The sequence below is a fragment of the Passer domesticus genome, chromosome 2, assembly GCF_036417665.1.
Source record: "Passer domesticus isolate bPasDom1 chromosome 2, bPasDom1.hap1, whole genome shotgun sequence".
Taxonomy (NCBI): Eukaryota; Metazoa; Chordata; class Aves; order Passeriformes; family Passeridae; genus Passer; species Passer domesticus.
The window spans coordinates 67,779,960-67,794,240 of record NC_087475.1 but is presented as its reverse complement, the minus strand read 5'-3'; the positions used below and the strand labels follow the sequence as shown (position 1 = coordinate 67,794,240).

The following is a 14,281-nucleotide window of genomic DNA, read 5'->3' as shown; positions in this document are numbered from 1 at the left end:
GAGTAGTTTTATGACAGTTCATACAACTTCTGAAAGAACTCAATAGACTTTTCCTTGAGAGTGCAATGTTGTTTACCTTCTCAAAGTCTGTGTCATTTGAATTCATATTTCACAGCATTCAAAAATTAATATACAATGAGAAAGTTGGAGAGCTGCGATCAGGCATTTTGTGACCATATTTAAATTGCAATAGTGACTGGGGACATAACAAGAGTATTTTAAGCTGGGACCCATGAAGTTTCTCCTCTGGTGCTATGGAAGACACCTCTGTGTTGAAAAGTCTTCACAGATGTCAAGGAACAGATGTTGAAAAAGACTGTCTGGGAGTCTGTTAGTACCCATGCTGAGTTAGAATCATAGAATCCTTTAGGAAAAGACCTCTAAGATCATGGAGTGCAACCATTAACCTAGGACTGCAAAGTCCACCACTCAACCACCTCCCTAAATGCCATATCTGCACATCTTTTAAAAATCTCTAGACATGGTGAACCCTTTCTCAAAATTAACTCGGCTATGGTTATTTTTTAAAAGATCTCTTGCCATGTGCTTGCTACAGCAGGGACCTGTCCTGCAGCACAGGAGAGCTAAACTTCTCCAGAAAAATGTTTGGCCAAAATCTTTGAGGGTAACAAATCTGAAAGGATAATGCTGAACAACTGGTATGGTGTTTCCCTGAAGGATAATTTGTAACCAAAGCCTGCTAGAAACCAGTGTTTAGGGACAAGATAAGCTAGCTTTTCTATTTGAATTAGGTGACAAAACAGGTGCATAACGCCAAGCACGTGGCTTGTTTTCCTGCTTATAATATTCTTCTATTAATTATTCTGGATGCTTCTTATTGCATGAGATAGTTCAGTTAAAAATAGTTAACTGAAAGAAAAATTAACTAATACTAAAATTGCCAACAAATTTGGAAGACAGAAAAGCTGGTTGTGTATTGGTTACTGTGGAATATTTTTTTAAGTGTCTTGCAAGATGTACTTTGCATTGAAGCATTGTAAAATAAGGGAAATAGAAAAAGAAATGCTTACTTTGAAATAAGCTTGAAATAACAAATTCGCTGCATGTTTTATTTACTGGGAAAGCAGAAGACTAAATGCTTTATTCTAGTTTAAGGAAGGTTATGTGTGTGTGTCTCCACACAGAAATAAAATGTATGTTAAATTCATTAAGGAGCTGAATCTGTAATAGATGACAAAGCAATAACTAGATCTGTTTAAAAATGAAGAACTAATGTAATGTAAGTTTTAGAAGTTGAGATAAAGACTAATTCTTCCCAAGTGTGTGGTCTTCCCAGTGAGTGAGAGCATTCATAATATTTAATTGAAAATGTACAGAACATTTCTGGAGTTGGTTGAACTGTAAGTAGAAAAAAATTGTTCTTGAATAAGTCAATGCATTTCTTCTATAATTAGATTAAATTCTAAAAAGAGATCTGTAATTCATTGTGTTATAGGATTGTACAAATGCATAATACAAGAGGATATGTTTCTAACTCAAGAACATATTGAAAGAAAGTTTAAGCAAATGGCTGCTTGATGAGATGTAATTTATATGTTTATAGGTTTTGGTGTCTGTGCATTATTTTCTCATATGTTATTTAATAGGATATTAGTATCATGAAAAATAATGCTGGAAGTGAACAGGGAAGTAGGCAAATAAAAGAATAAAATATTTTTGGGATCAAAGAAAGGAGCTATGGGGAAAGAATGCTAAACATGAAAAGGATCATTTGAGGAGTGGAATAAGGGAAGCAGTGCATTTAATGAGTCCTTTCCTTGTTTCCCCTTATTTATTAGATTATTGTCTCTATGTATCTGATGCTGTCTTACCTATAAAAGTGTAACAGCAATAGAGGGCTTTCCCAGTTCTACTGCTTTTCTGAATCCTTCTCACCTCTTTCTCTCCTGCAAATATCAAACTGTTTGAAAACCTCAGGGTTTTCAATTATTAGATTTTTTGTTTGGATTTTTTAATATTAGAAGAGCTTTATTAACAGAACCCAAAACCTCATCATCATAAAAAAACCCATAACAATTATTAAAATTATCTATATTTCATAAGTAACATAGGTATAATGGAGCATCTACTTTTTGAAGATTTATACTTTGATAAGAGATAGGCAGGTTTCCTATCAATTTCCACAGAAACAACCCAGCTTAACTAGAATTAGTTTGATGTATTGATTTTATTTATTAGCTTAATATGAAAAAACTCTGAGTTTCCAATCATTTTGGTTAATGTCTTCAGTTTAATTGAATTTATCTTTAAGATCATGACAGCAAATAAGATTAATGTCATGTGGTATGTTACCTTCCTAACCTGTTCTCTCATCCTGTCTTTCAATAATTTTCTTGTCATAGCTGGCAGAGATATTTAAATTTGAGAGTAGGTCTGGAAGTAATCCTTCCTGAGGTTGTTGCATTTGCCTTTGTGCTTTCATGGAAAGCCAAGGTCCCAGTCCATTGCTGCCTCCAGCACAGAATTCAGAATTTACATTGTTGAGTGCTGGTAACCTCCTCCCTTTCTGTTTTGAAGGGAAGAATGCTGGATATTGCTCCTAAAATTCCACATCACTAGTGTGACCTAGCTGTGCTCAAATAAAATCAGTTACTTGAATTTTCCCAAACTGTGACAGCCAGAATGTGATTTGCCAAATCAATCTGCTTGGACAAGGGTTTGTAAGGCAAATCTGACCATTGCATCATGTAATAGAAATCTGTTGTAAACTCCTGAACTGCTGTACTTCTGCATACTCCAAAAGATCCAGGGACTATTAAGTGTGGCTAATTTACTACTGGAGTCTGTGTCACAAAATGTTTTGCCTGTAAGCAGAGGTGACTTGTCTCTCTAGTTCTCTCACACAACACCTATTCAGCTGACTCATGTTTTTGAATGAAACCTGATTAATTGTTGTATTATCTTCATCACATATTATGAGAAAACAATTGAAAAGGCATAAGAAAGAAATCACTTCCCCTTTCTCTTCAACAAGCTTACAGAAATGAAAAAACATATTTAAACTGGAAGTTAAGGAAGCACTTTAGAGAGCTGCATAGCTGTAGCTCATGGAAACATTCATTGTTGGTGAATGATTTTCCTTAATACTACTTTATCTTTTTATGCTATGATTAATTTTCAATAGTTATCGTACTAACTACCTGTGATGGAGTTATTCATACAATCATTTTTTATTACTTTGGAGAAGCTGAAAATACAAATAAAGGATTTTTATCTTTATAAAGGATTCTTTCCCAAAGAGAAACAGACAAAAAAATACATGTATTATTCTCTTTTATATAGACTCTTCAAGTTAAATTGTCTGTAATTAATAATCATACTTAGATCTCCAAAGCAACATGCATACTTTAGGTAAAAGTGCCTTTTGTAAAGGTAATTTATAAGAGATAACTTTGTAATACATGATCCAAGATGAAACTTATATTAAGGCAAATCTGACAGAAAATTATCATGGGAATGAGGAGTCTAGAGAAACAGATCTGTGTAGTGGTTTAAAAATAAAATAGAATAAAAGAACTGCAACAACAACAAAACAAAATGCCAAGGCAAATTTCACTTTTATCCTAAGGGTGCAAATTCCTGACTTCTAAGATACTTCTAAACAGTATCATAACCACTGGGGGTACTGCATCATCGTGCTTTGGTCTATCACCTTTTCTTTCTCCTGGCTGTTCATAATAGAAAATTACTGGAATTTTTTTCCCAGAAATTCTTTATATTTTCAGTAATTATCATAGTTCTCTGATTTAGTGTTGGTTGACATATACAGTTTCCATTTGTGTCAAAATTGAACAGAAAAACTGATATGTTCTAGGAAGAGCATGACATAGAAGAGTTGTAGGAATGGGCTGAAGTATCCTTTATATCTAGGGGTGTTGAAAGTAGGAAAGAATGGAGAGAAATTTTGCATGGCAGTGCACAGAATTTTGCAAGTTTAAAGTGTAATGTCAATGACTGTGCAGCAGTCTGATGCATGTTAGTAGCTGGTAAGTTTGTTAAATTCTGTATGAAAAATTGTTCGACTTAGTCGTCTCATCAATATTATTTTCCCTCTGTCAACAACAACCTCTTTAAAAGAATGATTTTGGCAATCTGTTTCTGCTGATAAATATTTTCATATTTCAAGTCTTCCAGTTTAATTTGTGTTCAACTGCCAAGATGAATAAATAAATTGAGTATCCCTAGAAATTGTTGAAAGTTCTGGATACAGTCCTCCAAATTAGGCAGATTAAATTCTTAGAATGCAATATTGAGGGGAAAAATACATTACTTCAGTATGGATTTTTTTATATCTAGATACACATTTCCTTGAGGTCAGTCTGAAAATGTGGGGAAAGAGAAGTTTTGAAGTGTCTGGGAAAGTTTACCTGAGAATTCAAGCAGATCAGATGCTCTCTGGCATAATATGTAAGGAGAAAAATGTTACATGTGAAACCAGTGTTGTGTGCAACAGCTGTTACTTAGTGCACTTTCATTCCCCCCTCATTCTCCAAAAAGGAAATTTCACCTGAAAGAAGTCTAAACAACCTTTCTGGGGGGAAAATGTCCACAAAACAAAACCCAAGCCATAAATACCTTTCAATTCCCCACCTGCTTCCCAAAAAAAAAACCAAACAAAACACCCAAAAAATAGCCTCCAACCCCACAGACAGCATATAGTCTGTTTTCTGCCTATTTCTGATCATCTTCAGGTAGTAATGCCTTCAGTACTGTGCATGTAATGAGAATTTTAAAAACTTCCATTTTGATTTTATAGTTCTTCTATGAGTTAAAATATTACAGATCTTTTACTTACTTAATTTCCTGCATAATAATGTGGGCAAACTGCTAGTTATATTCAATTATTATGTTAATTTTTATCAATACTGTGGTTCTGTACAGTATTCATCTCAAACTTCGTTGCACCTCTATGTGCCTGCCAGATGGTTCTCCTTAACTGCTGCATTTTCTGGTACTTGGATTTTTTTAATGTGCTTGAAGGTGTAATGATGCATTCATGTGTGCTATCCCAAGATTTGAATTACTATATACTGCAGTCAACTCTATTATTTATGGTGGCAATCTTGGATAATGCAGAAGGATTAGAAGTTAGAGTTATTGCCTGCAGACTCTGCAGAGCTGGATTGAGGTATCTTTGTGTGTCTGGATCAATAGATGTTAAAAGCCATTTTGGAATTAAGTGAAAGCATAGCTCATTCACAAAGGCATTGGCTAAATTAATACATTTTCCTGAAACTAGAAACACTGGCACAGCTCTGCAGTAGCAGCTAAGGTAGCTCAGTGCAGAGGTAATACGGGCAGGCAGGATTAATTAGTTCAGCTATAGCCAGCATAAAGGTAGTTAATATCTAAAAAGTGATATTTGGGCACTGGCTACATCTGAATTAGTACGCTTTTTAAAAGTCAATCTTTCTTACATAGAACCAGCTTGTCTGTTTCTGTGTCTGTTGCATGGTTAGGTATAAACTGGTCACTTAAGATTTCTGAGTTGACTTGTTGGTTTATGCATGCCTAAATAGAAGGAAAGAGGGAAAAATCTTTATTGTTGTTTTGTGTCTTACACTTACATTCAGAATCTATCAGAATTTCTAACGGTTGTATTGATATGAGATAAGAATAACTTTAGCCCATGAGTTTACATCTAAGTTCATAGAATGAACAAGTAAACTGATATAAATTTAAAGGCTTTTGACAAAGTACCTCTGAGAATAGAAAATGAACTTAAGTCTGTATATGGTACAAACATCTTTAAAATCCATTTTAAGAATATTTTTTAACGTTTCAATATAATAGTAACAGTATTTGTTATTGTGATTTAAATTCTAATTCTGCATAGATGTATGCTGTTTCTTGACTTTATGCATAATGGCTTGTTTTCTTAAGTCATTAGGTTACTCATAGAGTATGGTAGTAAGCATGATCTGTCTAAATGGAATTTTCTTTCACCTCTTCAATTTATAAAAAAAATCTAAATTTAAATCTTAAACACTTTATGTGAGCTGCTTATGGATTTTTATGTAGTAAAAATGATTAGATTCTTATTTAAATGACAAATACAGTAGAAACTTTTGGTTGGGGTAAGAAAAAATTGATGTAATCTGGTTTGAAGCTGATGTGACAGCTTGAAAGGCTGTTTTGATAAAAGCTTTGGAGTACTGTAAATGGATATTATCTGTGCTCCTTTGTTGCTGACACTCTGTGGAGCAGTCTGTATGTGATTTTAGATGGATTATTATGACCATTCAACAACGAAGAAAGACAAGGCACTATTTCATGTTCCCAGCACATACTTTGGCTACTCTCTGTTCTTTTGCATGGCAGCCTTACTCAACAAATAGAATAAATCTTGTCTTCCTCAGCATTTTGATTTTTTGGTGCTGGCGTGGATTAACCAATCTCAACATTTATTTCAAAGTAAGATATTCTATTTGAAGAGCAAGTGAACCTTTAGATGACTAGATACTGTAAGTAAAGTTCAAATGTATCAAATGCAGGTTGCATATTTTCTTTAAGTCCTTTTTCATACCTGCAAAACCCACAGTTTTCACTCTTGCCTATGCCTACTACCTATGTAAGAACTTCCATGGGTGCAGACACTTGTATGTACATCTGGGAACTGTTACATCTATTTAATTTTTAGAAAAGACATAATGATTTTATGTATGCTTTGTATATGCACTATGATACATTCAGTCACCGACCTTTTTGAAATATTTGAAAAGTAATTTTAAATACTTCCTTCCTGTCACTTAATTTTAAATACTTCCTTCCTGTCACTTTTTTTTTTCTTTCTCCCTTTCCTCTTGGATTTTCAGCAATAGATGAGAGTATTTTTGTTTTATTCTCATCACCCAAGAGTCAATTATGATTTATTTTCCCTGTGGTGGATTGATCTGTCATATATTTCCACTGCTGGTTTTCATAACTTCATAGTTTCACTTTCTTGCCAATTCCATCCCCTGAAGTCTTTCATATCTCTTATGTTTCTATGCTGTAACCTTTTCTGAACACTTTCCCTCACTGTACTTTCTGAACATTTCACTTAAAGATAGTGCTGGGATGCACTGTTGGGTGCTTTCCTTGTTGCCTCTGGAGTCCCACTCCTACCATTGTAATATGTGAAAAATCACTCGAGAAATTTTCCAACAAGAAAAATAAGATTTGTATTCTTTTAAGGCATTACTCATCACCTTAAGTCTATTTCTATTCACTTAATCACTGATGATTATTGAGAAAGCAACATTTTTGAGAAAAATCTTGTTCTTTACATGCAGTGCTACCCTATTGGCTTTCTTGGTTGAGCTTCTTAAGAGTTCAGTAGCCATGCAAGAACAAATGCTTGGTGGAAAAGGCTTTCTAGTCATTGGCTATCTCCTTGAAAAGGTACGTTTGGAGGATTTCTGTCTTTGTTCTTAGTATTTCTACTATCATTGTGGTATTTTCAATTACTTGGCTCAAATGTCTGGTGGAATAAAATAGATTTTGTGATATAGATATTATAAATTAAAAATATTTTATAAGTTGTCTGCAGGAGACTCTTCATCTTCTTCATCTTTCAAAGAATCAATTTTCTCAAGATGGTTATGTTCTCTTATTTATGTTCTTTTGATTTGTTTGTGAATCACTTCAAAATATTTTCATTTCTGCACTTTCTGTCCCCCAGACTTGCTTAGGAAAATTCTCTTGTTTCTAGTTTGTACAAACATAGCAGAAATGCCATAAGTGAGATGATTTTTTTTTTGTGCTTGTATGTAGGTTAATAAAAGTTAAATTAGTCTTCTGTGACAATTCTGAAATTGTCAAAATAGTTGCCTTGTGTTTTGAAGAACAACTGTAGCAAAATTTAATTTCTGAAAAAAATCAGGGGGGCATTCCCTGCAAGGGGTAGTCCCTGTACTCTCGTGTTGTCAGGCATGATGAGCAGTTTCTCAAAACTGAGGTTCAGTTCAGTTGTCTGAAGAACATCACCTGCCTCCCTGCCTCATGACACCCTGTACTGGGATTTAATAATCGAAATAATGTGAGAGCAAATTACTGTCAGCTATACTAAAATAGTGATGGTCCTACAATTGAAGCTCATGGCTCTGACATTCTTGAATGTCTACTACTGGATTTTTATTACCATGAGGTCAGCATAGCAATCTTTTAAGCAGAAGATGAAAATCATAGTTTCACTTTTAAAAAATGTTGTGAATTTTGAAGAGGACTGATAAGTAGTTTCTCTCATTCTGTTCCTTTTGTTCTTTGTGCTAGGGAAATACCTTCACTCGGTACCTAAAAGCAGATTTTCTATTTTTCTGTTTTCACTGCTAAGCTAGCATGATTTACAATTTCAAAGAACTAGCCTAAGGTGGTGGGTTTTTTCCAAGGGTGTGTTTTCTTGTGCCATACCCAGAATAATTTACAAAGCTGGTGGTTTTGGTTTGGTGAGTTACACGCAGGCAGACTGGCGAGCCCTTATGGAAGGCTTTCTCCTGAATAGAGCATTATGGTTTATACACATGGAATACATCAATTTAGAATGTTCAACGTGAATTTGGTTTTTTTTTAAAGTTTCCATGCTTTTCTAATTAACACCTGCTATGTTCATTAGACTTGGGCATGTGAATATTTAAAGGATTTCTATTGATCACAGCATAATTCTTAAAACATGTGTTGTGTTCTGGGTAGTTGTTCTTGTTTTTTTACATTATATTCACTTAGCTGCAGTTTTTTTAAAGGATTTATTCTATTTTTCAATATATGCTTATATCCAGTTGGCACACATGATGGGAAAAAATCCTTTTGTTTCCTAGTCTCAATTTTATTATTTGTAAATTATCTGTTGTATCTGTTGTTCATTTGCATGCAATCAAATACTTCAGAGAAGACAGAGATTTTTTTTTTCCCTTGAACTTCCAAACAGCACTTTTGTTCTTATTAGTTGCAGATTTATTGTGAATTTTGATGTACAAGCCAAAGGAAATTCAGTATCCAGGCTGAACTTGTATTACTGACAGTAGACTTCAGTTCTAAAAATAATAAATCTCCGTATTCCCAGACTGTACTTAAAGCATTAAAAAATAATTGAAAAATAGAATCACAGAATCATTTAGGTTAGAGAATACCTTTAAGATAGAGTCCAGCTATTAACACGGCACCACCAAGTCCACCACTAAACCTTGTCCCTCAGTACCACATCAGCACATCTTCTAAATACCTTCTAAAGCATTCCAGTGCTTGACATTTTGTGGAGAAGGCAAGGAGAAGGAGCTTTATAGTTTTTTACTATTTATTCATCTGTTAATTTAGTATACAAAAAAGTTGGTCCAAGTCCTCAGGCCATGTTACTATGTAGGAGCAGATCTCAACAGTGATTTCATGGCATATGCTATGAAACTGAAAGAATCCTAAAATTTGAGGAAACCAACTCATTCAAGTACCTACTTAAGTCTAAAAAACAAAAGCAAGTCTCCCAATAATGTGTGTTCACACACTGAGACACCCAATTTCAGTAAGACACTTCTTTAATTTAAGAGGACATAAGGACTTCAGATGAAGTTCTCAAGAATTATGCTGTAAAATGTAGGATCCTGACTAGAATCTGATAAAATAAAAAGAAACGCAACTAAGCAAAATGCCAAAAAACAAAGTTATTGATTAATATTTTAACCTGTTAAATATAGCCATTAGAAAGACCATTAATATTGTTAGAAAAAAAATACAAATGGCTCCATATTAAATGACACCAAAAAATCAAAGCTGAATGTATTTAGTAATGATGAGCCAGGTGTAAATATGGCTTCATAGTTCTTCTGTAATTATATTAAAGAAAAAGATTTTTTCTTTATCATTTTCTTTCTAATAATTTTCCCTCAGTCGTCTAGAGTTCACATAACCAGAGCAGTTCTGGAACAATTTTTGTCATTTGCAAAATACTTGGATGGATTATCTCATGGAGCACCTCTACTGAAGCAATTATGTGATCACATCCTTTTCAATCCTGCGATCTGGATACATACCCCTGCAAAGGTAATGGTACATTTGCATAATGTTATGACTCTCCTACAACAAAATTAAATACCTGTATTCTTTTGTAATATTCTACTTAGGGTTTTGGTTTTTCTCTTTTGGATTTTTTATAAGCATGGTAATAGCAGTGATTTTAGATCATGGAGTCTGTACACTGCTTAACTATATACTCCAATGCATTTTATAATTTCCTAAAAGCAGTTAAATTATTGCCTAAGGTTCCGATTCTATGAAAAGATTTTTTTCAAGAAACCCAGTCCCTTTTTCAGTGATTACCTTACATTGTTTTCCTACAAGATTAAGCACAACATTTTGTATTTTTAATTGCAGGCAAAATGTGTTTTGTTACACTTTAATGAAAGCTCTCATTTTAATTCAAACTATGTATTCCAGTTTGATAAGATCTCTGAAATGTTATCATTCATCTCTGGTTATATGAATTCTTTGTTTTCCTAAGTAATCATAGTTGAGATATGTGAACCAAAGTGAAAAGTGGCATTGTCCTGAAAACTGAAAATATATACATTTTTTATAAAAAGTCAGAATAGAAAGCAAGCCAATATATTTATCATAACTTAAATCATTCCTAGGCACCAGTGCAGCACTGCCCTAACCAGAGCTGTAACTAGATTTTTCTGTTTTTATATCATATCCAAAGCCTATTCTAAAAAGACCCCTACAATTTAAGGTGACTAATGCAGAGCTTTTACACCCATTTATGTGGGTAACTGTTTCATTCTCCAGGTGCAGCTATCTTTGTACACCTACCTGTCAGCTGAATTCATTGGGACTGCCACAATCTATAACACCATTCGCCGAGTGGGCACCGTGCTGCAGTTAATGCACACGCTGAAATACTACTACTGGGTGGTCAATCCTGCTGACAGCAGTGGCATTACTCCCAAAGGGCTGGGTAAGTGCAGCACACGAGGAAGAAAATACAAGCATTTCTCCTGTAGGAACGTTTGTGATGTAAATGTCTGAAAGCTCCTTGGATCTGTAGACAAGGAGATGGATAAATGGCAATGGTTGATACCGGTGGTGATCAGTAGAAGGACTATGGAAATACTTCTTGGTGTATCATAAACCCATGCTGATAATTTATATGTATTCCCAGAAGATTCCAACTGTGGTCTCCAGTCACGTAGCATATACTTATGTGGAAATACTTCAGGAAACATATTAAAAAGATTGATTTTACTTCTTCTGTAATAAAGAGGAGATATTATGTGTATTTCATATGCCAAAGAAAGCTTTGTGTGGTTTGAGTGATTAGTAGTGTTAAGTGACCTTGAAAACAGAGTGGAAACATCTAGTTCCCACTGCAGAGGTCTCTGAAGCTATATTTCCAGTTCAATAATATTTTTCCTCTGTCCTTATAAAATAGAGATTTATTTAATTTTGCTTAAAGTGATGCACTTAGCCTAGCACAGGACGTACTCAATGACAGAACCAAAAAAAAAGTAATAATGAATACTGCTTGAATGCTGCATGTTACACATGTGTATTAACCAGAGCAAATCATTCTAATCCTATACATTCTGGCAGTAATGCCATTACATTTAGCTATCTACTTGTGTAAAGTAGGAAGGATTTGCCCAAAAGTCTCTTTAAAAATACCTGATAAATGAAAATTTATTAATTATTTTTATTGTGCAACTATTGAAGTCATTCTGAGAAATTGAATAACTGGGGAATATTCTTAGTACTGTCATATACCCAAATATTCAAGAGTGTGACATGTCTAACACATTAGTTATTGGGTAATTCTTACACAGTGAGCTGTATGCATAAGGGTTTCCCTTTTTTTTTTTTTTTTTTTTAATCAACAAAACTGCAAGTAACAATTCTTTTACTAGATTAGGTGTCCTAATAGGCAATGAGGGTTTTGAAGGTCACAGAAGGAGCTGCTCTAGGATCTCGGATGACATTTATAGTTCTCATATGGCATAATATTAGATGAAGAGTAGTCTTCAAAAATTATTTAAAATTATTTTAAAATACTTAAAAAAACCCCACAGTTTTCTGTTCATTTAAATGAAAAGTATGAAATCCTAGATAATGAAAATTACCTAGGGGGGTTACTTAATTAGCTTGAAATCTTTGTGATATATTATCCACTTACGCTGATTCTGGATTCCTGCTGCCAAAATAGAATTGACTTTTTTTTTTTGGTGCCTGCAGTGAAGGTGTCTCCTTCTGAGCTAGATGTCTGCTGATAATGCACAGTGGAATGCAGGAGTCAGTTGCTTTAATACAGGTTTCTAGTATCATTGTAGTCTTGGTGGGGCATCTTACCTGCCTCTCAGAAAGATCCAGGTTTTCTGTGTATCCAACACCAAATCTGCTTGTTTTGGGTAGATATTTTGCATACTTTATGGCGTGACAACTTACACTGTTAAGTATGTTTAGGAAGCTGTACCTTACCTCTAACTGATAGGCTCTTGACAAATGCTTTGTTTGAAGTGTAGTTGCTTCCTAGACTGTGTTGCCTCTATTGATTGTATCTCCACTAACCTCAGTGGGAGGTTAGAAGCTGGTCTGGTGTGGGAACTACACTGCTGATATCTGAAATTGGGGTGGACTGAATCCTACCCTGGGAGTGGCTTTATCCAGATTCAGCCTTTCAGAGATTTACTCTGTTGAGGTTTACACTGCTGTGCTGCACAGGTACAGTTTTACCATCAGACAAATTAACTGTGTCTGAGATCAGTGAGGAATTGGGATGTTTAAAACTCAGATGATAAGCTTATTTACATTGTGCTTGTGACTGTTGAATACCCAGCTGTTGTGAGGCAAAATTTTCAGGTGTCAACCATATTTACAGCTAGGTAGAGACTTGGAAAATTCCTCAACTATCTTGAGAGTGGAAGTTTGATAATACTGTCTACTTGTTATGGCTGAGTTTTTGTGTTTGTTTGTTGTTTTTTTTTTCCTACTATATTGGTTTAAATTAAAAAGATTCTTGTGCTTCTGTGTCATGATACTACTACCTAACAATACTTTGAAAATGTATTGCAGGCTGCTTCCCTCTGGCTAGGTTTGCTCTTTTGTGCAGTCAGTGACATTTCTTTTGTAGGAAGCTTGGATTGTTTTTATCTTGCCCAGATCTGTCTCTTTGCAGTTAGCTGTATTTTTTTAGTATTTGTATGTGTAATGCCAGCTGCATAGATTCAAAAAATATGTAATATATTCATGAAAATCTGAACAGAAGGCATGAGGTACACAAGGATACAAAATTAGGAATGAGATGTGAATCAGTTAACTCTAAATTAAGCACAGATATGGCTGGTTTACATCCCTACCTTTTCTTTCATTCTGAGTATAGTACATTCATTTGTGTCGGTTCCAGACAAGATTCTTATTTTACTTGGAAGGCAACCAGGTCAGTCCCTGAAAGGTAATCAAGCAGTGTAAATTAGTGGATGCTTGTTGTAGCAGTTTGACAAGAAAAATCAAAATTTCTAAGACCTTCATACAGTAGTTGGGGAAGTGTTTTATAAACTGAAGTCATGCATATTTTCACAAAACATGTTATGATGAGCTATATCTGAATTTTCTCATTTTGTCCCTAGTTAGATTTATAGATAAACTTGACTTTATGAAAGTTTAATATCTTCTTTCTTCCTTGTTCCTCATCCTCTTCCTTCTTCCCTGCAGAAAGCCCTGTGTAATTGATTATACTACAAAGAAGTAGTAGTTTCTTTTCTATCTGTAAGAGAGGCTTTTCTTGTGCTGTGTTGAAGAAAGTCAGCCTGTCAGAGAGGAGGATCAGTGACTTAGCAAACCCAGCACAGCTATGGAGCTTTCTCCATGCAAATCAGCACTGGGACTTTTTTTGCTATTATTTCATAGATAACTTCTGCTTCTGACTAATAGAGCTGTAATAACTGGGATGATTCAAGCAAGCAAATGACTGTGAAATATATACTAATTGGTAAGGTGATGGGTTGCTAAATTTAATTTCATATTAACTTCATTTCGTAAAAGATTTTTATGATGTCCGCATTAGTTGCTAGCAATTGATAAAATTAATGAAAATATTTTAAAATGTTTAATCACCTGGATATTCTATCACTATTCTTTGCCAGATGGTTTTTTAACATTAAGTGCAGGTCTGGTTGATTCAGACAGCTTATAGTCATGCATTCCTAAAAGTAGCCGTAGTTATCATGCTTACAGCTTTTCTATTTTCACCTCTGTTTTCAGCATCTCATAACTCCACCAGTCCCAATAGTTTAAAAAAGGC

The 14,281-nt window shown here is 34.4% G+C and overlaps 1 protein-coding gene across 9 annotated transcripts in view; it reads left to right on the top strand.

The window, feature by feature from the left end:
• NBEA (neurobeachin) overlaps window positions 1–14,281 on the top strand; it is a 452,703-nt gene that overhangs the window by 109,838 nt on the left and 328,584 nt on the right. For all 9 annotated transcript variants that reach the window (XM_064409011.1, XM_064409015.1, XM_064409017.1 and 6 more), the window contains exons 11-13: window positions 7,296–7,404; window positions 9,880–10,032; window positions 10,777–10,945. In XM_064409011.1, coding sequence (XP_064265081.1) covers window positions 7,296–7,404; window positions 9,880–10,032; window positions 10,777–10,945 — 431 coding nt within the window. The remainder of the gene's footprint in view (window positions 1–7,295; window positions 7,405–9,879; window positions 10,033–10,776; window positions 10,946–14,281) is intronic.